The sequence below is a fragment of the Physella acuta genome, unplaced genomic scaffold (genome assembly GCF_028476545.2).
Source record: "Physella acuta isolate Inbredline_101_S28 unplaced genomic scaffold, ASM2847654v3 ptg000554l, whole genome shotgun sequence".
NCBI classification, from domain to species: Eukaryota; Metazoa; Mollusca; class Gastropoda; family Physidae; genus Physella; species Physella acuta.
Window position 1 is genome coordinate 224,068 of NW_026732073.1, and position 27,019 is coordinate 251,086.

The 27,019-nt window shown below is 33.2% G+C and overlaps 3 protein-coding genes across 6 annotated transcripts; 2 read left to right on the forward strand and 1 right to left on the reverse strand.

Annotated features, from left to right (window-relative positions):
• Nucleotides 1–183: 183 nt before the first annotated feature.
• Nucleotides 184–8,918, forward strand: LOC131946345 (protein SLC31A2-like). Of its 4 annotated transcripts, XM_059307048.1 has the most exons (7): nt 5,191–5,512; nt 5,758–5,918; nt 6,163–6,260; nt 6,735–6,828; nt 7,132–7,198; nt 7,424–7,529; nt 8,080–8,918. In XM_059307048.1, exons 4-7 carry the CDS (start codon nt 6,820–6,822, stop codon nt 8,429–8,431), a joined length of 534 nt encoding a protein of 177 aa, XP_059163031.1. In that variant the 5' UTR covers nt 5,191–5,512; nt 5,758–5,918; nt 6,163–6,260; nt 6,735–6,819; the 3' UTR covers nt 8,432–8,918. The 4 variants fall into 4 exon arrangements, with proteins under 4 accessions (XP_059163030.1, XP_059163031.1, XP_059163029.1 ...); XM_059307047.1 differs by lacking the exons at nt 5,191–5,512; nt 6,163–6,260 and adding an exon at nt 184–218; XM_059307046.1 differs by lacking the exon at nt 6,163–6,260 and having other exon boundaries at nt 5,192–5,512.
• A 5,729-nt stretch (nt 8,919–14,647) lies between these two features.
• On the forward strand, nt 14,648–16,869 carry LOC131946344 (protein SLC31A2). Its single transcript, XM_059307045.1, has 4 exons — nt 14,648–14,805; nt 15,420–15,483; nt 15,959–16,058; nt 16,196–16,869. Exons 1-4 carry the CDS (start codon nt 14,740–14,742, stop codon nt 16,563–16,565), a joined length of 600 nt encoding a protein of 199 aa, XP_059163028.1. The 5' UTR covers nt 14,648–14,739; the 3' UTR covers nt 16,566–16,869.
• Nucleotides 16,870–18,482: 1,613 nt separating this feature from the next.
• LOC131946338 (ubiquitin carboxyl-terminal hydrolase 14) lies at nt 18,483–26,638 on the reverse strand. Its single transcript, XM_059307030.1, has 18 exons — nt 26,506–26,638; nt 24,533–24,678; nt 24,336–24,374; nt 23,971–24,075; nt 23,507–23,610; nt 23,300–23,358; nt 23,025–23,155; nt 21,833–21,922; nt 21,628–21,728; nt 21,238–21,320; nt 21,069–21,100; nt 20,915–20,980; nt 20,724–20,816; nt 20,472–20,597; nt 20,220–20,292; nt 19,949–20,056; nt 19,665–19,739; nt 18,483–19,485 (listed from the first exon to the last, which is right to left on the reverse strand). Exons 1-18 carry the CDS (start codon nt 26,519–26,521, stop codon nt 19,409–19,411), a joined length of 1,524 nt encoding a protein of 507 aa, XP_059163013.1. The 5' UTR covers nt 26,522–26,638; the 3' UTR covers nt 18,483–19,408.
• Nucleotides 26,639–27,019: the final 381 nt, after the last annotated feature.

Consider the following 27,019-nt stretch of genomic DNA (forward strand, 5'->3'; position numbering starts at 1 on the left):
TCAGCTAATATGTTAATATTACATTACAATATTTTTTGAATTAAACTATCACTTTATTTTTTTTAGCTTGGTAAAATAGATCTGTTATCTAATAATGATCTAGATCTAGATCTAGTATAGTATTGTTACACTAAAAACTAGGATTAAAAAGTGACGCAACAGTAAACATTCATACTTCTGTAGTTCATAGTGAATGGTGACATGACATACGATACTGAGTAAAGTTATTTAATTATGTTATAATTGGATAGTTTTGTAGATTCTAGATCTAAATTCAACTTCTTGATATAATATTGCTAGATCTAGAGCTAGAGTCTAGAAACTCTAGATCTTTATTAAATTTTCTCACTAAGGGAGGGGTCATTCAATAGACAACAAATGACGTCACGTTTTTTTGGACGATACCTCCCCCGGTAATCTATCGTTTTGGGTACGTAAAATCGCCCGCGATTTGTAATGTGAAAAACAGGTGACTCCTTAAATTTTAATAATTATTTCACATTTTGAAGAGGATTTATGTTTTAAAAAATTCAAAAATGTTTCCTTGATTCATTTATGTACCTGTTTTTAAACAATTGAATTAAAACTTTTCTGTAATAAATGAAGACTAGCAATGTTTCCAACAGATGCAAACATGCTCATTTACTATAGCAGCCATCTTGTCTAAGTTTTATTTTTATAAGCTTTTAGCGCCAGATTCAGGGGGAAGCCACTCTATTTTACAAATGGCTGCTGTTTATATAGCAAATCTTGCTCTCAGACACTGCTGTTTAAAGTTAATTTCTGGCCTATATCGATATATTTAGCCATTGATTTAGGTTTATTATTCATTTATCTATAATATTTGACACAAAAGTATGACAAAATACTTCTATTAAAGTTAATTAAAGCCTTGACAATGAGGTAACGTTTTCGTACATAAATAGCCGCAGGCGATTTTACGTACCCAAAACGATAGATTACCTCTCCCCCTCCCATCCGTCACAAAAAGCCAGACCCCCCCCCTAAAATGACGTCACACCTCAGCCTACAACCCCCCCTCGAAAATGTTTTATTTCTTAAAAGTTAGAGATTTTTCCAAAATCTTGTCTGAACTCTCAGCTCTGTCAACAATCATAGAATCAAAATAAATAGGGCAATAGGGTAATCTATCGTTTTGGGTACGTAAAATCGCCCGCGACTTGTAATGTGAAAAACAGGTGACTCCTTAAATTTTAATAATTATTTCACATTTTGAGGAGGATTTATGTTTTTTAAAATACAAAAATGTTTCCTTGTTTCATTTATGTACCTGTTTTTAAACAATTGATTTAAAACTTTTCCGTTATAAATGAAGACTAGTGATGTTTCCAACAGATGCAACCATGCTCATTTACTATAGCAGCCTTCTTGTTTAAGTTTTATTTTTATAAGCTTATAGCGCAAGATTCAGGGGGAGCCACTCTATTTTACAAATGGCTGCTGTTTATATAGCAAATCTTGCTCTCAGACACTGCTGTTTAAAGTTAATTTCTGGCCTATATCGATATAGTTAGCCATTGATTTAGGTTTATTATTCATTTATCTATAATATTTGACACAAACATATGACAATAAACTTCTATTAAAGCCTTGACAATGAGGTAACGTTTTCGTACATTAATAGCCGCGGGCGATTTTACGTACCCAAAACGATAGATTACCCAAAATAGATCTAGATTCTAGATCTAAAAAAAAGAGTAGGCCTACTTTGATCAATTCCTAGGTTCTAGATATAGATCTAGTAGTTAGTAGTATTTCTATTAGGCCCTACAATTTATTAAAACTGTTTTCTAAAATGTGAAATAAGGGCTAAAACTAATTTTCTAACATTGCTTTTTTTACCCCCTCATCACACACTCACACTGTCACAAAATTACGGACCCCCCCTCTCTCCCCTTTGAGTGTGACATCATTTATTGACATTTATAGATGACCTCTAAATCTAAAATTTATTCAATTTTCAATTTAATAAAAAATTTAAACATGATCACTGAATAATTAATCTATAATAATAGTTTCGCTGTCCGTCTATGTATCTGTTGGGAATGCTTTTACTATAGAGAAAACACAAGCAGAGTAATAACATGCATAGTATTTCGAAAAACGAAACGTGACGTCACATGGAGCATATAGTAAGAAATACTCTCAAGCCGGAAGAGTACACACAGTAATATGATGTCACTTATTCTCGAGTAAACAATGAATTGAAAATAAAAATATTGTCATTACGGCCTAAATTATGTGTCTGATGTTAAAAGTGTTTTGCGTGAAGAGTTTCTCTTCTGGTAGAGGCAAAACCCATGGTAAAACGTCTATTCCCCCCCCCCCCCCCCCCTTAAAAAAAGGCGTAATATAATTTATATAGAAAATATATACTTTTACCAAAGTCGTCCTCCCCCGGCCCGTCGAAATTTATTCGCCCCTGCAAAAATTCAAGTGCCCCACCCCCGTAAAAAAAAGCCTCAAACGAACACTGTTTGCGTGAGTAAAATTTATTGGTTGAAAGTAGGAAACAGGTCTATATTATAGAAGTAGGCTCTACCATTAGTTTTTATGAGTTACAAATGTGACCAGTGTTTCTTTCAAAGTTATTCCTCCCAAGAGGGGGAGGGGGGTTCTTGAAATTTTTGGGGTTGAGGGTGGACTAAATTTTTTGAAAGGGGGCGGACACAGATAAAAAGTATATTTCGTTGAATGAGACGGTAGACGTGCATTAGGGTGTGGGGGGGGGGGGAAGGAAGAGTGCACGTGGCGGAGACCCACCCACCCCCTAAATGCGACCTATGTCGTGTTTGAGATTAGGTGCAAGGTTTAGGGGTATGACATCGACTATGTTTAGAAATCTGTTTTCAATGACATTTTTTGTTTCCTGTTAAAATTAAAGTTGAGGTGGTGATTTTGTTTTTAGTTTCAATTTAGAGGAAAAGACAACACTATCAACCTAGCGCCTGTTGTATCTCTCCATCAACCGGCCATTTATCTCGTAGTTAATAAACATCCATATATAATTATTTAATCGATTAAGCACTAGTTTTGAGGTTTTTTAGTACATTTGTATCAATCGACATCAATTGTTTCAAATTGTTTGAGTTTGTTTTAGTTAAATTCTCTGAGTCTGTACACTATACTACTAGATCTAGATCTACTAGTAAGTAAAGTTAAGTAAAGAATATAAAAGTAAGTAAAGTAGTACTAGTAAGTAAAGTAGTATGTAGACAATCAAGAAATAATGTAATATGTAGATTTTCTCACTAAATCAATTTAAACATGATCATTGAATAATACTAAATGTAATGTAATAATTTAGATTTATAATCTATGACCTAAATATTTGATGTGTTGAATGCTGTTATAATGAAATTTAGATTGGGTCTTGGTAAAATTAGAAATCATGGCAAGGCGTACATGAGAAGAAAATACAAGACATACTTGTCGAATTTGGCGAGACTTTTTGTTGCTGTTTTTTTTTTTTTAATTATTTATTTAGTTTTGTTGCGACGTGCTAGAAAGAAAGTTTACAACTAAACATGTAGGCCTATTTTTATTTATTTAGTAGGCCTATTTAAATCTAGTATAGTTAAGTATAGATCACTCACCAGTGTTGTAGGCCTACGTTTTTTTTTAGAAATCTAGATCCAGGTCAGAAAAATGTTTCAAGAAATTACAAAAGTCATTTCTCCTATATTTGCTGCTGTTTTTTCTTTTCAATTGGAGAAAAATCCCAACATGGTTTACCAGGTTTAAGCTTAGGGGTCACTGAGATTATATTGGTTTAAAAAATCATTGCGGATCTTTATCCAGATAAACCTCTCCACCCAAAAAAGATTATAAAAAAGAGGATATGAAACAGTGCAGTAAAATTTGGCAGATATCAGTGCAATTTATCCCAACCAAGCCTACCAATCGGATAGGGTAAAATGCGAGACAAAAATGTCACGTGACATGCTGTTTTCACAGCCCTCTCAAATATTACAGCTTCGCCATTTTGTGTCTCGCATTTTACCTAGACCCTGATAGATCTACTAAAGTACAGTTATAAAAAAAATTAAAACATATATACACCCTTAGTTATAGGGCCTAGTCCTTAATATGTATATATAGATTTATTTGAGATAGATCTTTTTTCCGAGTGTGAGTGTGGGTAAAATGTGAAATGGTTATGTGGTAAAATAAAAACGGTTTCTCATGTAGATTTCTACAAGATTGTAAGAATTAAAAGAAGATAAACATAGAATCTTTTTATGTAGTGAATGTAGTAAGAGAGAAGTTACCAAAGAGATTCACAAAATGACCATGGGTTAGACATGTGGGTTTACATAAGCTTTAGCCCCACCTTCCCCCATTATATCACATGACCTGGTTTGGATGCCAGGGGCAGTAACAAATTCATGACTTACATGTTAGTTAAGCACTTTCTTCCTCTAGATACCACCCCTAAACTATAGGCTAGGTGATCCTGATGTCAAACTCAATGCGTTTCATACCAGTCAAATCTTATCATAATCTTAAATTTTTAAAATCTAGCTCTTATTAGTCTGATATAATTATAGACCTGACCTTCACCCCTCCTTTAATTTGATAAAGTTGATTTAATTTGAACTTTAAAAAATATCAGGGTGATGTTATTTACTTTTTAAAATCTAGAACTCAAAGTCTGGTGATTTTTTTCAGCACACAGAACCAGAGGCGTAACTAGGGGAGGGGGTAGGGGCTTCACTCAGGTGCTGACCTTAAAGAGGCACCAAATGGTTTTAAAAAACCAATTAAAAAGCTCATTCTGAGCAGCATTACTGAATGATATACAGTCAAAGTTAAGAGAAAAAAATACTCTTTTGCTTTCCTCATTCCTAAGTTTTCAATTTTGTGACATTATAATCCAAACTCTCAAGATATACTGAGTAGTAAGTAAAATGGGGTGGTGGGGGCTTACCCTTGTGAATAACTATAAATAAATGGGGGGGGGGGCACGCATTTTATAGCTCACCCCAGGTGCAGGAATGGGTCTCTATGCCTATGCTTAGAACCTTTTCATGAAAATGGGACTGTCATTGTATGGGTTTGAGCACATGAACCCTGCTTTATATGAATGAAGAAGTAACAGAAGTAACAAATAAAGCATTTATCTGTATTCAAAATTAGGTTTAAAAAGGGAAGTAGGCAAACAAAGGGGAAGCAAATGTATTATCTTGGGGGAAAACCAGATTTTAGTGTCACTGACTTAGCAGTTCTCTCCCATGCAAATATTTAAAAGTCATGATGTTACCTATCTTTCCCCTGGCAAGGATAAATTTCTCATCAAAGTGTCAGATTAATATCTAGTAGAATAAATAAGTTTCTGGATGTACTATGTGGGTTGGTTACACATTGAAAGTGGACCGGAGTTCATTACCTTGTGAATTTACTTTGTTAAGGATGAAACTAAGGTTAGGTAAACTTTGCTAAACTGGCCAGTCAATATCATTTCTTTGTTTCTTGTTAAGTTTGATGAAAGGTAGCTTTACATCAGTGATATAGTAACATTTTACTCATAAAATTTATCAGAGAAAAAGAAGAAGAAAAAGTATACTCATGCTCATAATAAAACTCATAGTAAAATACATTTAAAAATTGCTTGTTTTTTTTCCAAAAACTTAAGGAATAATGTAATGTATTGAAATATTTTTTTTTAAATAGAAGTTAAAGATAATTAATTAATGTGAAACAATGCTAAGTTTTACAGTACAACTCATATTTCAGCTCTCCAGCATGGCCTGGTTACTCAAGCTGTAGACACTCACAAGGATGATAAAGTGGTGTCCAGTATCATCTACCCTCACTGACAACACTTGCCTACGTGTAGAAGTTGCCTTAAAAATAGTCTACAAAAAAACTAATTCCACTTATCTGACAAACATATGGTAAGTATTCTTAATTAAATATTTTAAATTTAAGCTTTAAATCTTCATACTGGTACATTTCTCTTTGTTTGTTTTTTTTGCTAACCAAACAGCAGAACATCTGTTTCAAGATTATCCATACTAAATCTAAATTAGTATTCAGCTATCCTGTGTAGATGATGTGGTTTCAGCTAGCACTAAATTATATGTAAAGCTGTCACCAGGCAGTGTGTAGTGATCAATAGAGCTTTTGTTTTATCTACAGGATTTTAATTAACTACAGCAAACCCTGATGTGTATTCATTAGTTGCTGTTGCTTTGTTATTGTGGAATGAATTGTATACTGTGATGTTGGTTTAAAATGTGGGTCTCTGTTTTTTTTTGTATCATTAATTTCATTGGTAGCTTTGTTATTGTGGAATAACTTGCACACTGTGATGTTGATGATGTGTCCTGTTTGTTAAATTTCTAAAGCTTTCTTCAGATGGGTAGCTTTGTTATTGTGGAATAACTTGTACACTGTGATGTTTATTTTCAAATGTGGGTCTCTGTTTATTTCTTTATCATTCATTTCATTGGTGGCTTTGTTATTGTTGAATAAATTGTACATTGTGATGTTGGTTTAACATATTGGTCTCTGTTTGTTTCTCTAGCATTCATTTCATTTGTAGTTTTGTTATTGTGGAATAAATTGTACATAGTGATGTAGGGTTTTAACATGTGCTCTGTTTGTTTATTTCTCTAGCATTCATCAGATTGGTAGCTTCGTTAATGTGGAATAACTTGTACACTGTGATGTAGGGTTTTAACCTGTGTTCTTTTTGTTTATTTCTCTAGCATTCATCAGATTGTTAGCAGCACAGGCATAGACTGTTGTCTGTGATTTCATTTTTCTGGGCCAGCCTTCTTTAATATACATATCATGCACAAGGTAAACAATTTGTATATGCTTGTTTAGAACAGTCTTGTGTTTTTTTTTAAAATCTAGTTGTTCAGTGAGTTGGGTTTTAATGAATGAACTGTTATTTTAAAAAACAACTTTTTACGTTGTTTATAGTTCAGCAACAGTGCTGTGGGTTAAGAGTTAGATTTTTTTACTTTTTGCAATCATAAAATTTGTGTGAAAATGTTAAAATAATAGAGCAATTTATATATATAGTGATGAATGATGTATTTTAAATGATTCTGCTTTTTTTTAAGTCAGTGTTGACTTACTTAAAAATTTAATTTTCAGAGAGCATTTCACACAAATTTTGGTGACATTCTGTTTTTCCCAGAATGGGTCCTGCGTGGAAAGAAAGGTAAGGGAGTTAACTATTTTGATATAAAACAAATTCCTTCCCATTGACAAGTACCCTATATTGCCATATCATACCCCAGGGTTAAGACTAAAGTTAGTTCTATTTAACTGGTTAGTATGATATGGTGTAGTGTACTCAAGAGGCTACAGTGCTGTAAATATTTTGCACTAAAATAAGAAATATCAAAGTTCTTAAGATGACTTAGCATCCTAATGACTGTTCCAGAAATGTATTTGTCCTGTCTGGTGCTTGTGGTAATGGGGGTTGTTTATCAAGGGATTAAATTTGCCAGACAACAGTATGGACGCAAGTGTCGTAATATGACATGCAAGTAAGTTTTTTTTTTAAAATATTTTTTACTTTGAATTTAAAATAAAATAGCAGAAAATTAGTCCTCTAAAATAAAATAAAAGTTTGTAATCAGATATAAAGGAATACTCACATAGTTACCTTATAATTTTCTACTGATGCGAATGTTTGGTATTTTTTAATATTGATCTGTTTGGATTTCATAAATCTCACTTCAATAGAATAGGTTTTTTTTAATTGGTTCAAATAATTAGTACACATTTGTGTATAAGTTCTGTTTGCTAATTTTGTGTTAATAGTGTTATTTTAATTGTACCTAAAATATTTTCTAACATTGTTTTGTGAATTGTACCTAAGATATTTTCTAATATTGTGTTATTTGAGATCTACCTAAAATCCTTTATAATATTGTGTTGTTAAAAGTGAACCTAAAATCTTTCCTAATGTTGCGTTATTTAAACTGAACCTAAAATGTTTGTCTTATTGTGTTGTTAAAAGTGTACCTAAATTGATTGCTAATGTTTTTTTGTTTGAACTGAACCTAACATGTTTGTCTGTTCCCCCTTAAACAGACGCTACATCCTAAACAAAGGCCACATCCTCCAGACTATAATGTACCTGATGCAGTTTGTAGGGGGCTACATCCTCATGTTATCCGTCATGACCTACAACGTGTGGGTGGCAGTCGCTGTCATGGTTGGCCTAGGCCTGGGCTATTTCTTCTTTGGCTGGGGGGAGTACGAGGAGCCAAGGGCTGCCCTTCACGTACCCAAGTCTTACCTGCAGACGTGTGGTACCGTCAGCGCGTCCAGCAGCGCCACGCAAGAGCTGCTGTCTTTCAACAAGTCTAGTGAGGATACGGAATACCAGGACACCAACAACAGCAGCAGTGTACGCTGTACCTGTGGCACTTCACAGTTGTGATCTTTACAAAAAGTGCATCGTTGTAGGGAAAAACATTATATACAGTAATAACTTGTGTATATTAATGGCTAAAAAAATACCTTTAAAGAAGTCGCATGTAATGTTTTGAATGTGAAGCACTAGACAGTACTTTATCAGCTGTTCCCAACCCTTATTCCCCATGTTATTTCTGTAATAATCCTAAACTGGACTTGCTAGTTAACTAAATAGGGTAAAGGCTTTCATCCACTTTAGTGCTACACAATACTACTTATCCATACATCTTATGACTAATATTAATGTTTTATAATACAGAAATCTACTTGTTCTATTATTAATGTAAGAACATGACGTCTCTTCCTTTTTGTTATAAGGAAACTCTTGTGGTTCTTGTGCCTTTTATCTTATTATTGAGGATTTCAACCATTACCAATCTTAATGTTGCTTTACCCTGGGGTACTACTGGTCTAGACCCTAGCCGTATGCAGCATGTATGTCTACTTTGTGGCCAGAACAGTTTTTGGCCACTCTTTTCTTTAGCCAGCATATTTAGAACCCATCAGGTTTGTTGAGAGATGCCTGAACTAAAGAAAACAAACTCAAGGACTCAAGCCCACAACACCACAGTGAACCACCACATCTACAAAATTTGTTGGGACCATCAGAATGTGTTCAACATTGCCTGTTTGTCACACAGCAGGATTCACTTGAATACTTCTAAATGTGGAATCATTTATTCATCCATATAATTATTGTCCAGAATTGTGAGAGATTATAAATCATTTGTGAAGGTTTCCTGTCAAATCAGGATATATGTTTATAAATTTGTTTGTCCAGAATTGGAAGAGATTATACATCATTTGTGAAGGTTTTTTTTTGTCAAATCAGGGTATATGTTTATAAATTTGTTTAATTTTATATCTGTTTTTAACAAGGAGTAAATATATTTTCTGTTTTAAATTTGTCATCACTTGAACTACTAAGGGACACAATAATGTATCTTACAAATGTTTTCACTGAATCTCTGGCTTTGTTTGGGAAATTTTTGCCAGTTAACATTGTATACAGATTGGTATACAGATATTCAACAGCATTAACTCAATATTTCTTAAGGACAAATATGATGACAAATACATGTATTATGATTGTGTGTTATTGGTGCACAACCATTGTTCTGTGCATTTATTGCATGTGTCAACAGCTCAGCTGTGCATGCAAGCTCTGTACTCTTGGTACCATGTCTCAACTTGTATGATAATCAAAAGATGTGTACTTTCTTTTCCAGTTTTGACTTGCTCTGTCTGTTTAGAAAATTGTTTCTATCTTCATCTTTTGTTACTGTCTGACATACATCTGTTGTGTTATTGTCTAACTATTAATGATTTATGAATGACATAAAATACATAAGTTCAACCAACAAGGGAAACTACTACTAAAAAAATAATTTATAAAGAGTCCCCCATCATGTTGAAGAGCATGTTTGTTTACCACAATGTGTCACAGGCACACTGCAATAAGTGGTGTAAGGGGGTGGGGGGGTTGGTTAACATTCATTCATTTCTCTTAATAAATGAAGTAGCATGTTGTATGAGTAAGGGTGACAAAATCAATTCCTTCTCTTTGTATAAAGTGTTGAGATGCTGATGACATAATGAGTTTAAGGTTAATTTACTCTTATTTGCTAATTATAAAAAGTAGGGCTATCGTGGTGTGTTGTTTTATCCAAAGAAATAGTTTTATTGCCTAGCTATATTTTTATTTAAATAAACTATCACTTAGCGTGAGCAGTTTGAAAGCCGACATAAACAGGATTTCTGTGGTGATTTTTAAAAATCCATGACAGACAGTTACTTTTAGCTAAAGTTTTTTTTTAACATTGTTTTAATTTTATGATAGTGTACATGCACAAAAAATTATGTATAAATTGTAAAACATACCAACACTCACATGTGTAGTTAGATTTGTGTTTAAATTGTCCTTCGTATCATGGATAAGGTAAACTAGTTGAGCTCTTGTTGTAAGAAGCATTTCACTTTTCATATTGTAACACTAATTCATTGTGATGTATATTATTTGTGTTATTTATTAAATATATTATGATGTTTATGTTTTATGAAGGTATTGTTTTAAAAAATATTTCTTATAAACAAGCTGCAACAAAAAAAAAGCAATAGACAATTGAAAAAATGTTTTGTGTGATCTCCTTAATTGTTGGTTTGTTTTATTTCTTTAATTAATTTTCTTTAATTTCAATCTATTAAATCATTTGTGTCAATTGCTGAACCATAAATATTTAAATGCTTTGTGTAACCAATTTGCCAATTCGCGACTTATTTATTTTAAAAAATCAAAAATGTGTAATAAACTTTATAAATGTATGTTTTATGTAAGTTTTAAAATTCAATATAATATGTAAGTGCTTACATGAAATTAGTGTTATAAATTATTTATTGTTAATTTTATTCTAATTGTATTCACCAGTGTTATCTCCGCAAATTGTTGCTAAATTTTTAATTACTCATCCAAGTTTTATACAGCATAGACTGTATCCAAACTTCTTCCACAAGTTATGGCATTTCTGCTGTATCACATCAAGCAGTCAAGATTTTTTTGTTTGTTTTTGTTTGGTTTAAGGTGATGATTTTTGACTTGTTAACAAACTGCCAGGGAACATGGACAATGTTGCTAAATAAAGAATTCTCAGTGCATTGTCTTCTGTGTTTTTTGTGTGAGAAAGTTGTTTGAATTAAGTAAATAAGTTCATTTTTTATCCCACTCCCACCCAAAATAAACCTTAAGGATTAAAGGATTCCTTCTCTGAGAAATAACAATGTAGTTTTTTTATTTTACAATGACTATTACGTCACACATAAGTCGGCACAAACATAGACATTTTCAAACATACTTGACATACTAAAATTAATGGCTGACTTGATTAGGTAAAAAATTAGGAGAAAGTGTGAAGACACGACCTTAATTAAAGGCCACGTGTTTTGAATGATGTGACATCATACATTTTTATTAAACAGCCCCAGCTCTTGTTGATAAATAATTATTGTCTCCCATGTGGAGTGTCATACCAAGTTGTGTAGGTGTAGACCTACACTCAGAGTACACTGTGTTTAGACCACACAACTAGGGGAGTCTCAAACTAGTAAATAGTTAAGAATGGAGAAATCTGGAAAATATTTAAAAATTAATAAATAAAGCTCTAGCAACTTGGCAATAAAGGGAAAAATAAATTTTAATGGCCGTTTCTATTCATGGCTTTCAGCATAAAAAATAAAACTGTTTTGTCACAATGCCAATGAAAACAACTTTTTTTTAAATGTCGACCTATCGTCTCAACTAAACTGATAGTAATCAACACACTCTGTAGGTTATTAAACAGTAGACATTTTTAGAAGCTTCTGTAGCTGCTTGGTTAAAAAAAAAACACTGGAGGAGTGAGCAGTGGTCTGTCCCAACACCACAACACGATCTTGTCTACATGATAAGCTTATATAACCTGTCTTAACAGCGTGATGGTGTGTCCTACACGATAAGCCTATAATACACGATGTTGTATCCTACACGACAAGCCTATATAACCTGTCTTAACAAAAAGATTTGTGTCCTACACAATAAGCCTATATAACCTGTCTTACAACGTGATGTTGTGTCCTATACGATAAGCCTATATAACCTGTATTGACAATATGATGTAGCCTACACGATAAGCCTATACAACACGATGTTGTAGTATACAAATCAAGCCTAAAAAACACCCCAGGTCATCTGATAATCACAGTTTGACCGTAATGTCAAGGTCACCCTAATTAGATTTAACCTGACCCGGCACTTGACAAGAAGATTAGCGCGTCTTAAGATGGAGTTATCAAACTATAGATAACTCGGTGCACACCGTACGTTGTACTTGGGTCACTCTGTCCCGTCCACCCGTGTTGTGCTAACACACCGTGTACCCTGACCACACGGATTTGTCTTTCAGCCGTTGACAGGTATAGCTGTTTGCATACGTCCCCATTAGTGTCTTAACACCTTTTGTCCACATGTTTTCTTCTACAAAACAAATTGGACTACGTGACTAAAAAGCCATCAACATGAACTTGGCTTACTTTAGCTAAATGATCTCGACCTTGACAAGTGCAAACACGACTTAAGTACACATATGTTGCCAGTTTGTATGTTTAAAAAAAATTCAACTCCAGGTAAGATTTAAAACTTTTTATATTTGTTTGTCTATTATCTATTTAAATAGTGCATTTTTTGTCCATATCAGCTAAAGGCGTGACTTAATTTTAAGGTTGAGGGACAAGAAGACTACCGTGTATTATTAAATAAAAATTGAATGTATCTACATCAAGAAACAATGCTATTAAGCAGTGGCGGAACTAGAAAAAAATGGCCACCCCGCAAAAAAAGTTTTTAGGCCCCCCCCACCCATATATATATATGTATGTATATATATATATATATATATATATATATATATATATATATATATATATATATATATATATATATATATATATATAATTAAGAACAGAGCATAGGATACTCATTGCTGACCTGTTGGGGTTTCGAAAAAAAAAATTAATCTTTTTCAATTAAAACAAATTACTACAAATTACTACATCATGTCATGTGTAAAAGTGCATTAGTGTGTTTTGCGAAAATCAGTTTCATTTTATCTGCTATTGGCTCTCTTAACGTCTATCTGGCCAAACGAATTTAAAACACGAAATCTTTGTAGAAGTAATGGTGTCTCATGTTATGATTATTTTTATGTTTTTTTGTATTTATATTATTAATTTTAAATACATTTCCTTTTTATACAAGGTCATTCTTTAGTAATTTTTTTATGAAAAAATATTTAGTAAGAGAAGTAATTGCTTTTTAATTTGTTTAGTACAAATCTATTAAAAGGAGCTTATGAGCACCCCAATTTGACTATTTAAAAAGGGAAATAAGTCATGGAAGTGGTTTGAACGTTTGCTTATCTTTGCTAAGTTTAATTGTAGAGGAGAGAGGACTTGGCTTTCACAGTGGTTTAAAAAGAAAGGGAAAAAGAATATACAAGGGCGTGGGGATGTTGTCTATAGAATAAAGATAATCAAACCACAGCTATGGTAATCGTTTTACAAAAAGTAAAAAATTGCAAGAAAATTAGATTTTTTTAACAATAATAAAAATAATTAGGGTCGGCCGTGGGCCCCTAAATGGCGTGGGCCCCCCCGCATTGCGGGGTCTGGCGGCACTGTAGTTCCGCCCCTGCTATTAAGTAATTTAAAAGTACGGTTTCTACAAGGACCAGTCCCCTTAGTTTATCCGGTTAATAAAACAACAAGTTCCGGTTAAAAGGGAAACCGTTATATCGATTAATTCCTCTCACAGTACTGTCAGGCGTTCAGGCAATTTATCTGGCTATTTACGCCAGCCGTGTCAAAATGTACTTTCCTGAAATGTCATATTTCCTAAAAAATGTGGGTTGGGTATGTTAAAAAAAACACAACTACTATAAAGCTAAAGCACGACTAAAAATAGGCCAAAGCCCTATAGAATAGAATTAGATTAACTATAACTAGCTGTAATACACATTGAAACGTTTGATAATTATGCGGCCGCGCGGGCATCGTCAATATTGTAATGTTAGACAACCACTAGGCCCTAAACACGTGAGCCTTATTAGTATTCTCATTTGTATTTGCCAGTCCTCATTATTAAATCATATCTACCTTTTCCAAACATTCGTTATTTTTTTTTAGTAATTCCATTTTTTTCTTGTAAAACTTCATGAATAATCAGCATAATTTGTGAACATAGACTATTTAAATGGGTGTAAAGTAGGCCTATAACATTTATTTAGACGGGAAAAGTTGTTACAGTTTAACCTGCTTAGTGCTTAAGTCTCTCAAATAAAGCTATAAAAGTAAGTAAACATAGAAAACATCCTTTTATAAATATGTAAATCTTGATGCATCTATGATTTATTCTATAATTTCATTGCTAACTTAAAAATAGTGTGCTTGTCGTTTGCGTGCATTAAGTTTACCAAGTGGCCAGGTTTTAATAATTTTCATGTTATGTAAACTAACATGTTCTAGTTATCGTTTTACTTGTTAGAAGAATTTACATAGACTATTATCAATTAAAGTAAGCTATTTTTCAATCAGCTATATCATGGTTTTCTCAGCACATCAATCATGCCTCATATTTTGATTTTCAGCTCTTAAAATTTTCACAGGACTAGATGCTAGAATTTGATTTCCACCCCATTCATGTCAACAACAAATGATTACTATAGAGAGCTGTCGTAACAGTGTAGCATGGTGCATCATGGTCAGGGAATGAATTCAGATGCCATAAGAAGAAGTAAACAAAGTGTTCATAAAGTAAATCAACTTCCTTTTTGTTATATTTTGTTGTTGTCTGAGGATCAAATTACCCAGATACCCAGATTAGAGTTGTTCTCAGTTGAACTCAACTTTTTACAACTCCAAGTCTTAGTATTACACCAATTAATTTCTTCTCTGAATGATCTTCCAAGTTTTTAGATTTTGATTGCTTTTTATTGATTATTTATTTTGGTCGGATTTACATTTCTAAAACAACTTGTTGTATTAATATTATGTTGTATAGGCCTAGGTCTTTTTTTTTTTTTTTTTTTTTTTTTTTTTTTTTACCAATAATGGCAGATATGCCTATTTTTTGTTGGTATCCATCTTTCTAAGCTTTCTTTTCTGTTTATTCTCAACTGGGATATTCTTCAACATCTAGAATATATATACTACTAGTATATATATATATATATATAGTATAGCTTGTACAAAAAGAAACAGAATAGGGATAGTACAATGTGTCAAAACAGAGTTCAATTATATACAAATAGTAAATCTTTGATCTCTATAGACTATTAGGTTTTAGAATTAAACAGTGGACTTGTTATACAATTAGAAAGGTATGCTAAAATAATTTTATTAATGTGAATGTTCTTCTTTCATTTTAGAACTATTTTCACAGTAATTGGTCGGACTTTCAGTTCATAGGATGGAACATCAATACAGCAGATTGTAAGAAATTCTTGTACTAATTTCTTCATTATCTCACAACAGATTACAGTCAGGTTATATTAGCCATAACCTCACATTGTTTATAATGGGATAGCCTATTTATTGATTTAAATTATAACTAATGAATCCATGTAATAAATATATTATGTGATAGCCAATATTGTAGTGATAATGCTGGCATGTTTAACATTGAAATAACTAAGGAGAAGGTAATTTTGATTTTTTGTACTATTCAAATTTGTGTTAACACCCTATCATTGTACAACAACAAAACAATGGGTATTTTTTGTTCAAACCTCAAAATTAATTAATAAAATATTAGCTATTTGGAAATGTGATAAACATTAAGCAACATATATTTAGTTATTTATATGTTCCATTTTATGTAAGTTATATAAACCATGAAACTTTACAGTTTGATTACCTGTATCTTAACTACATTCATCAGCTTAATTATTCTTTCTTATTACACCAGGTTTTGTTCTGGCAATACTGTTGGCACTGTTGCTTGTTCTACTCCATGAGGTTATAATCTTCTCTCTTCATGTGGATGTTTATATATTAGGACAACCAAAGTAAGGCTACACATTTTAGACAGCTGTTTAAAAATTTTAACTTAATCTAAAAATTGCCAAATAATTAAGACTAGTTTAGTGATACCACTTGCCAATACAGAAGTTAAAACAAGATTTAACAAAAATCTTATTTTCAGACTAAGTAAAAGACAGGTGATATTCATCCAAGTGCGACGCTCACTTCTGCACATGTTACGTGTGGGCTTTACGATGATGGTCATGCTGAGTCTGATGACTTACAACATATGGTTCCTCCTGACCCAAGCGCTCGGCTCCGGTCTAGGGTATTTTATTCTCAGACCTCTTATCCTTACTCTGTTGACAAAGTGGTTGAAACGCAAGAGAAAAACTTCAACAAGACACAAAGGGAAAGCGGATATCAAACTACAAGATCTGACATTGACTAGAACGGACAGCCCTGTGTATAAAGGTGCTAAACACAAGCCAGGAGATATTTTAAACGCAAAACCTCTTCTCATGGACAAGCTACAAAACGAACTTATTTAGTTGAATATTTTAAAGATTTAATTCTTTGGGACAGCTAAAGTGTGATTTAAAACTACCTGGTGTGGTAAAGAAGATATTATGTTAAACCAGTTTGTGATTTGAAGTTATAGAGTAGACCTATGTAACTTGAGTGAATTTCTCGGGGCTTTTAATATATGAAAGTGATAACATGGCCAGATGAGATTGTTTGGCTAAATGTGTCCTAAATTTAAAGTTAAGATGACTGTGTTCTGATATCAAGGTTGAGGTCATACATATTGTATAGCCAACTGTATTCTTATATCAAGGTTAAGGTCATGCAGATTGTATGGCCTATTATGTCTAGATACAAAGGTTAAGGCCATATGCATTGTATGGCCTACTGTGTTCTGATATCAAGGTTAAGATTTATGCATACTACAGAACATGTGCTATAACAGGCTAATGACCTGATGTTGCTGAAACCTCAATCCTTACTTCTTACATTTGTTAAATTGTATGGCTAATGTGATCTTAGCAGGAGTCAAGGTCAATAGAGAAACACACAGTGAACCCCCATAATGAACGTTGTCTCATGTTAAGTTACACTTTACACGTACTGACAATTTATGTTTACAATTTAAAATAAATTAAGATACATTCCCTGTAGAAAAGTATGGTCCTGTCAATGTGGTGCATAGATCTCATCCTCCATGGGTGGCGCTATCAATGTGGAACAAGGATCAGTTCATTCATGGTGCTGTCAATGTGGTACAAGGATCTCATCATTCATGGTGCTGTCAATGTGGTGCATAGCTCTCATCTTCCATGGGTGGTGCTATCAATGTGGTACAATGATATGATCATTCATGGTGCTGTCAATGTGGTGCATAGATCTCATCATTCATGGTGCTATCAATGTGGTGCATGGATCTCATCTTCTGTGGGTGGTGCTGTCAATGTGGTGCAAGGATCTCATTCATGGTGCTATCAATGTGGTGCATAGATCTCATCCTCCATGGGTGGTGCTGTCAATGTGGTACAAGGATCTCATCATTCATGGTGCTGTCAATGTGGTACAAGGATCTCATCATTTATGGTGCTATCAATGTGGTACAAGGATCTCATCATTTATGGTGCTATCAATGTGGTACAAGGATCTCATCATTTATGGTGCTATCAATGTGGTACAAGGATCTCATAATTTATGGTGCTGTCAATGTGGTACAAGGATCTCATCATTTATGGTGCTGTCAATGTGGTACAAGGATCTCATTCATGGTGCTGTCAATGTAGTGCAAGGATCCCATCATTCATGGTGCTGCAGTAGGTATTCTTGTCACCATGAACCACTGATGAACAAGAGATAAAAACTCTTGCTTCCTAGCTCAAACTGGCCTTGCTCTGTGACCCATATTAATATTTTTCTCACCATTTGCCCTAGACCAAACCTCTGATTGATAATGATAGTTTACCATTTGTTCATGTTATTTTGTATTACAGGGCCTATACCTTTTTTAATTGTACCAATGCACATTTTTTTCAAATAAAACATTTTTTTGTTGAAACAATGAAGTCACATGTGGTTTTGTTTGAAGCAACTATGTAAAGGGGAACAGGTCAATGAGGGATTTACATAGGCACAATTAAACAGCTGTCGTAAACAGTCCATTGAAGAGGTGGAGCTGCAGCTCTGTGTTCCTCAGGATGAAATCAACTGTGGTCATTGATAATTGCAGCTGTTTTGAATTAGTAGGTCACCTTGATCAGCACTATGCCCAGCTGCAGAAGTTTTCCCTAACTTGAGTCAGGTACCCATCTGAGCTGTGTTGACTCCAGGGCATACTACAGGCTCCAGTCCATGAACTGAGGTCAACTGGGTGATCAGAATGGGCTCTACAACCTGACCACCCATCCCAAATCTTACAGTAACACCATAGTAAAGCATAACTGAATAGATCAGGTTGGCAGAAAAAATTTAATCACAATCAAGAAGCATCAGTGGATACAGCATATATTCAACAGTTTTATTATCTTACCCAATACACAAACACATGTACTATAAACAGGCAAAAGACAATGCAAACACATCACTGCAAACAAAACCATCTTCCTCTCTTGTCTCAAGCGCTATGTAACAAAACACAAAGACTAGCTTGCAAGTCTTATCCACATTTTGTTCTTAATCTAAACAAAATAAAATTGTATAAGTCAGGGATGCCCAGCGTATGTTCAGTTACTGAGTTACGCAGGTAAAAATAAGACATCTTTCCAATCAATATTTTACATAACTGAGTAAATTAAGTCGTACCAACAAACAAACAGTTGCCAGTTTTATTTGACTGAAGCTAATTACAAGTACATTTTCAAAAAATAAGAACAAAATCAATAATTTTAAATTGTTTCATAATAGTACATGCTACTTCCGATAGCATCTACACTAAAGTATTAACTCAAAAAAATTTTAAGTTCCAATTTATAAAAGAAGATGTTATTGACTGCATAAACCTGGAAATATAATGTGGCACAAGACAAACAAATGTTTGGACATCCATGCTTTTACTTTGTTTACATTTTTCTATAAATAAATGCCTTTAAAAAATAATTGTATCCAACTTCTAACAGAAACAATGTCATATACTGGTGTTAATTAAAGGCTTTATCAGTTTTTCAGCATTTCACTCTACCAGCGCAGATAAAAATGATTTTTAAAAATGTTGCTAGCATTTTCATGAACACAAAATACACCATTTGTTCAGATTTGAAATCAAATATTTAAAATAGTCCCATCATTATCCTATTTATTCTGTTTGAAAATAAAGTGGCATAACAGATTAAATAGCAGAGATGAACTTCAAACAAATTGGTTTCTAATGTCCTAGGGGTTATTTTTCCTGGGTGTCTTCATCCACCTCTAAAAGTCTTGGACTGTACAACAGCACATAGGCACAATGCCAATCCCCTGAAAAATCATGGCAAACTTTTTTTTTAAATATGAAAGACTAAAATTGCCGGAGATTAAATATACTCATCAAAAACTAATAAACCTAACTCTCATTAACTACAATCACAAACAAAACAATTACAGGAAGAAAATTCAGGTTAAAAAAAAATGTTTCAAACACAAATTGTGTAGCTTACCTCCCCCTGATAGCTTGAGAATATCTTCTGACATAACAGGGGTAACCCTGTCATCATCAAACATCAGCCACTCATCTATAGGTTCAAACAGATAACACTTTTGTAGAGACATAAATGTTAACACATTTTTTTAACTGTATAACCACAAACATCAGCCACTCATCTATAGGTTCAAACAGATAACACTTTTGTAGAAACATAAAGTTAACACATTTTTTTAAACTGTACAACCCTAAACCACCTTCTAACCAACTACAAAAAAAAATAATGTAATATTTTCTAACCTCCTTTCCTTTTAACCCAAGCCACATAGTGACCACTAGAACTGGACCTTCCCTTATGTGTGAGTACAGCAGTTAACTCATAGTAGCCGCTGTTGTTTGAGCCAGTATCTATGGGAATTAATTAGAAACATAACTTTTTTGTATGAAAATCTTAATAAAAAATAAGCAAGCCAATAATATAGATTAACAATTTCTGTAAAAAGGTAATAGACTATCAATCGGTAAATCAGTAAATAAATTGATGATGAAAATGAAAATAAAACTAATTTACCATCGGGAAACCAATAGGGTTCTGTCTTTAGATCTTTCTTAGAATCTTTGACAAGTGGTGCTTTGCCTTTGGCCTTAAAAAGCAAGTATTTGCCATAGATTAAAAAAAAAATAGTTAGGCAGAGTTTCTGTTACTAGATTATAAAAAACAAAAAGGTATAAAACGTTCAGGCCCTACCCCATTGCAATATCAATCACAAAAATGTAAGCTACATTAAGCTAAAGAACAAAACTGGTTAAAAAAAAACCTCACGCTTTGAGCTTGTTCTACTTTTTTGTCTTCTGCTGCCTTAAACTTGTCCCTCATGGGTATCAACTTCTGCTGCAGAGCTGGAGTACATAAATCAAATACATCTAGCGACAGTGGAAATTTGATGTCCTGAAATTTAACATGGTGCAGCTCAATAATGGGAGATAATCAATTTATTCTCAACAACAAAAAATATAATGGTGAAACAAACTTATTGCAAAATGAAATAAAATTTGTAAAATAAAAACTAATTACCTTTAAAATTTTAGCATTAGTTGATTGTTTTTCTTTGTAAAAAAATCTGACAAACTGAATTGTTAGGTAAGCAGGTAACCGGCTAATCTTGCTCTGTGGAGACAATTTATAAACAATTGTGAGAAATTGTGTATCTAAAGTTAGAAAAGTTGAGCATGAAACCTAATACCCCAGAAGACCAAAACACTTACAGATTTTGTGTATATTGCATCTCTTCCTAAAGTTGGAGAATTCTTGGTAACTGTCTCTTCTAGCCTCTGTTCAAATAATAACATGACATTTTTTAAAAACAGTAAACTTAAATGCAAATAAACTATCTTATCATAAATTACATTATGTACTTACACTGTGTAATCCAGTATGCATGTATTTAACATCTGAAATATCCAGATAAATTTATAAATAATTTTTTGTCAAGCGGCAAAAAACTCAAGTAATTCTGTTCAATTAACAAGTAGCTAAAATTTACAGCTGATAGTAACACAAAAACAAGGGAATGTAATTATAGTGTTACCTTTTTCTATAAAACAACTGAGTTGAAGAAATTTTTCTGTTCCTTTTAGCACATCTTCTTCTGGAGCTTCATTACATTTCATCCTGGTCACCCAGGTTAAGGAATCAAACAAAATTCATAACAATAAAAAATGTTTTAGCCCTAACCAAAAGGACAAATGTAGTCGAGTACATGTATATCATAAAGTTAACCACAATTTTTCTTCAATCAGGTACTCCGCTACACCTGGTTGTTGTAGTATAGAAATTAAAGCTTGAAAAGAAGTCGAATACACTAAAAATCATATAAAAAATATTTGAGAGATCTGTTTTGATTGAGCAAGTTCCTACTTCACACACAAGCCATAAAGATCCAAACTGTTAAAATATAAAAGCTCATAGAAAAAGATACGTAGTTTCAAACTCTCCACCAAAATACTGATCAATAAATCCCTTGTCTGACACTGAGAGTGAAGATGACGATGTTGAAGCAGACTCTGTGGAACTTGTTTCCTAAAATAAAAGACAGGAGATATTTATATTGTAAGATTATTTAAAATTGTTCCATGTGCACTTACATATTGATCATTTAGGTTTTTTTGTAAAAAAGTACAAACCATTGGCTCTATGCTTCTAGATGAGGATGAAGCTCCTTTTAACTTTTGCTGCAAACTTCTGACAATTTCTGTCCAGCATTCGTTGGCATCCTGTTTATAGAAATAACACATAAAGTCAAATATAGTTAGTCTAAACACAAAATATTAAAGCCAATATAAAAAAATAAATTAAAAATTAAACAACCTTTTTTATTTTAAAAACAAATTCCCTATTTTATTTTAAGGAAAAATTCCCTTCCATTTCCTAAATTTTCTCTCTTCCCAAGACCGGTTACTAATTCTCAATCTACCATTGCAGATCTTCAAACTAATTTTTTTAGTTTTTTAAGGTCAATAATCCTTAAACCGATCAATCAACCGCATAAACCAATAATGTATAATAATGTTGAAGATGTATTGAGTATGATTATTTTGTGACCTTATGTGAAAAATGTATACCATAAATAAGCCAATATGCTTTTTTTTTACCATGTACACAATTATTAGCTTTTCAAAACTGAATTTGGCAGAACAATTTATTATTTAAGTATTTTTATGTTAAGATTTTGCATGACTATTATTTTTAAAACGCTTTACCTAAATTACTTTGATATATTAATTAAGTACGACACCAGCTGAATTCTACTTTTTTTGGTAAACTGGAAATGCACACTTTTAGAGCTACATGTTTTGAATCAAAATTATTGGTGCTAAAAGCCAGTGATTAACAAAATGTCACATGCAATGCAAATGACCAGTCAAAAACTTCAATAGATGCAAACCATAGCAGTTGACATCTAAGTTTACACATAGTGTCCTAACAATTGTTCTGCAGCCATGATGAGAAAGAGAAACAGGACGGGTTGGTGGTATGATAGCATTAGTATGAAGTTCACAGAGGCTACAGCAATCACTGTTGGTTAGTTCTATCTTTAACTAACTTAAACTAATTTTTAACTTTAAATTGAAAGAAGAGGTAATGACCCTGATGTACTGAGACAAGCAGGTCAAGTAACGTCTCAAGTTGCTATTTATAATATTAGTGTGAAGGTCAATCACTTCAACAAAGAGAAAAGCATAAAAAACTATCTATGAGGAAACTTTATATTTTGCCCTAAGTTAATCACTTTTTAAAAAAATCTCTCAGCTGTTGAATGTTTCTGGAAACAAAATTGGTGAAGCCTCAATTTTTCAGTTAAGTAAGACTACAAACCTGTTGTTGGTAGCCTCCATTCTCTCCCTTCTCTGCAAACCTTGGATAAACCATGTGAAGCACTTGGAGGAAAATGATTGGAGGAATAGGAGCAGATGTTCTATCCATGGACCCATACAAGTCACGCAATGCTGTCAAGTGGTCAAAATTTAATTAAAGAAGCAGTTTTCAAGTGCAACAAAACATACTACATGTAATAATTACTCCATCAACATATGTAAACTATCAGCCTGAAATACTTATTTCAAAACCAATCAGTTTTACGGAGCACTAACCTGCTGTAATAGAATCTGCAGGTGAAATAGCTCCAGCCACAGTCAACCCTCCAGTAAACCTGTGGGTAGAACAGCAGGACATTAAAATATATTCTATTCAAGCTATACAGAATCCATTTCTTAGTTTAAGTCAAAGCTAATCATTCAGTTAGAAATGGTTCTTGTAATTTAAGCAATCTAAATAAATAAAATGATCAAGGCAAATACCTTTTAAGTGCATCTTTTAATTCTGGGACGGCTCTTAGGCACTGTACAGTAGCATTCATGTAACATGTGTTGCCAAGATTAGTCAATCCAGCTGGTATATCAAGCTAGAAAAATAACAGAAAACGAGTTAAGGGTTTACACTAAACACTGGCACATCAACACAAAAAATATTCCTCTCCCACTTTCCAATTATTAGCAGCAAATCTTCAGATTTAGCTCATTAATTGTGATTGTTCTTCAAACATTGCCAATTAAAAAAAAATAATGTTTGCAAAGTTAAAAAAAAATGTGTATACTCTAAAGATAAATTCTGCTAGTGACGTGATTTAACTATTATAATTAAAGTGGTTGTTGTACAGCATGTGTTATTCCACATGCAAAATGTGTTTATACACATTGTCAGTCACTTGTGGGGATGGAATTTGATGAGGCATTGCTGATTGGTTAAAAAGGAATTAACTCACGGCTGAGGCAAGTTGTTGCTCACTCATGTCCTCAACAAACACAGGCTTGTCTGCTGGTTCCATTGGCAACTCATCTGCTGTCCCCATCATCAGCAACATAACACCCTAATTAACAGTCATTTAATTATTACTAAATAAATTACACCATCAGACAAAATTAAGTACTTACAATTTATGTATTCATGAAACATGGAATTTAACAAAATTAAGTGGTCTTCTTTAATTACATAAGAAAGTAACAAAACAGAGCAGAAAATAATGATTAACATATCTACACTAAAATGAACAGTAAGGTATAAACTAGCCTACATCTTTTAACTAATATATTAAGACTAAAATGAGCAGTAAGGAAAAAAGTATCCTACATCTTTTAACTTGTTCTTTGCTGGGCCCCAGTCATCATCCTGGGAATAAAATGCAAATGGATGTCATAAATATGTTATGGTGTAAGAATAAATACATAATTTAGAATTTTAAAAAAATCCGATTCAACCCTACGCAAATGTATTTACATATGATTGTAATATAATTAATTTTTTGTTTCATTGGCTAAATGCTTTACCTTAAGGATAGATCCTGTCACCATGACCTTCTGCCTACATGGTTGAACACCAGACAGAGCAAAAAGTTGAGCTTTGAACAGCTCAGGGGCTTCATCTGTATTACACTCAACATCTGTAAACTTCTCCTTTCCCCACTTCACATTTACTGTTTCAAACATATCAAGCATACATTTATTATACAGAATTAATTGAATTTTAGCTAGGGATCTAATTAATTAGGGCCAAGATAAAAACAAAGTACTAGCAAATCAACAAAAAAAAAAAGTCACATCAGCCCACTGAATGCACCTTTCATTCACATTACTGGCTTCAGATGATTTTACTGTCCCAAAATGACAGATTACCTCATAGGCTATAGACTAGAAGACTGAGATACTAATGTCCAATGATAGACTCTTCAAAAAACAGTTGTGTTGGTTTGTTAGTAGTATTGTAATTCAACTAGTTTTATGCCTTTATGGTTAGAAAGTATAAAGTATAATAGTATTTCTCGCTAACTTGGAGGCGTGGTCGGTTGCTAACAACAATATGGCGCCCAGACCAGAAACATGACTTCCTGCGATTTTTCGGCCAAATTCCAGAGACCTTCGACTAATTACATTTAAAAATGTTTACCACGCGCAAAATGGCGGTATTTCCGTGTCATAACAACAAATCATAGGTGGCAGGGTTAGATATGCCAGAAAAGCATTTTAAAATTTGGTTTGGATAACGGAGGCTAAATTCAAAAGTTGGTTTCATTAAAATTAATAGAATTTGAAAAATATCAACTATGTAGGTACAAAAATGATCATATAAGTAAAGCATCAGTCTATGTAAAAAGAAAGCAAATATTGTCGGCACTTTTTTTATAAGATCGGCTCTCATATCACAACCAATTTACTTTTATTTTTTAAAAACCATGTGACCGCTATTTGATGATTACTAGTGAGGAACTCTGGTGGGTGCATGACCACTTAAAAAGTCTAACATGATTTGTGGTTTTCTTTACGTTCAAGCTTAAGAAGAGTTGTCATGGAGAGGTGTGTTGGCCATGGCAGTGAGTGTTAATAAATATTAAATTAAGTAATTTAGCTCAAAACAAACTAAAAACTTCAAAATTAGTGGCTTATGGATTAAATATGGATGTCTATTATTCAGTGGTCATGTTTAAATTGAAAATTGTGTAAATTCTAGATTTAGGGAGAAAATCTAATTAGTATAAGGCAAATGATAGGACTAGGGTTGGGGTTAGATTAAGGCAAAATTTGGTTAGCATTGACATTAGCAAGCAATGTGCATTTAGTTAGCTAACCAGTCAGCACCTAACACTACACCGTTTTTAAAAGAAGATTATAGTATTATATAATTATAGGTCTATAGGCCTACTATAGTATTAATCTATTATATGACAATGGGCTAAGGTATAAAAAAAATCAACCTCATAATGGATTCTAGCAAGCTTGATCTGGCTAGTTTTAGATTATTTATTTTATGATAGTTTATCATAAAGTCTATCATCATTAGTATTAACAAGAGTATTAACTATTAGTCATCAGCAAAGAAAGAAAAACTGGTAAACTATCACAATACTACACAAAACACATCATCAGTGACTGAATCAGTCTGTTACACTACAATTTTATTAGATCTACTCATAGTCATTTTAGTGACTCATCATACTGAGTTTGGCCAGTAAAAGTAAAACCCAAGTGCCAAGTAGTTAGTAGATTGGTAGAGAATTGACTCATAGAATCAAGGATTCTATTGATAATCTATTGAATTAAATATCCATAGAATAGATAGTCTACATAGGGCGGCATAGAGCCAACAGATTACTACAGACTACAGACTGAGAGTGAGACAGTAGTCTGAGAACAACAGAGTTCAATGAATGAAGAATCAACAAAAAAAATTTGGCTAGTATTCTAAATTACAAACTTCAAATCACAAGAAAGCTATTTAAAAAAAAAGATAATAAAATTATAGTCACCTTTATAAATAGGCATTTTAAAGGTTTTCTAAGCTTCTGAATATTTAAATAAATAATAGCAGGGCAACGTTGAATATGAAAAACTACCGAATCATGCAGTTTAGTGAGCAACGGAAGTTTAGTTTTCGGCAAGCACAGCTTCGCACAAACTGCACATTTCCGCAGAAATATAACATTTTAATTTTTAAAGAAATGATAACGTAAATTTACCAGATCCAACAGCTCTATCTGTTATCAAATGTTACATATTATGGTCAAGTTGTAAAAAGATAGCTCGACCCTAAATTGCCCGTCCCACATCACCAGTTTCTTCCTGACATTTTTCTCCGGAGGGGGGGGGGGGGGGGCGGACACTGTTAAAAGTATTTAATTTCTACCCCAAATCCATTTCGTTCGGGGGCGGTACAGTGTTTTTTCCAGACTTTTCTCTCCGGGGGGCACTTGAAATTTTCGGGGGGGGGGGGGGGCGGTAGACTTACTTCGGGGGGGGGGGGGGGGGGGAGGGGCGGACACT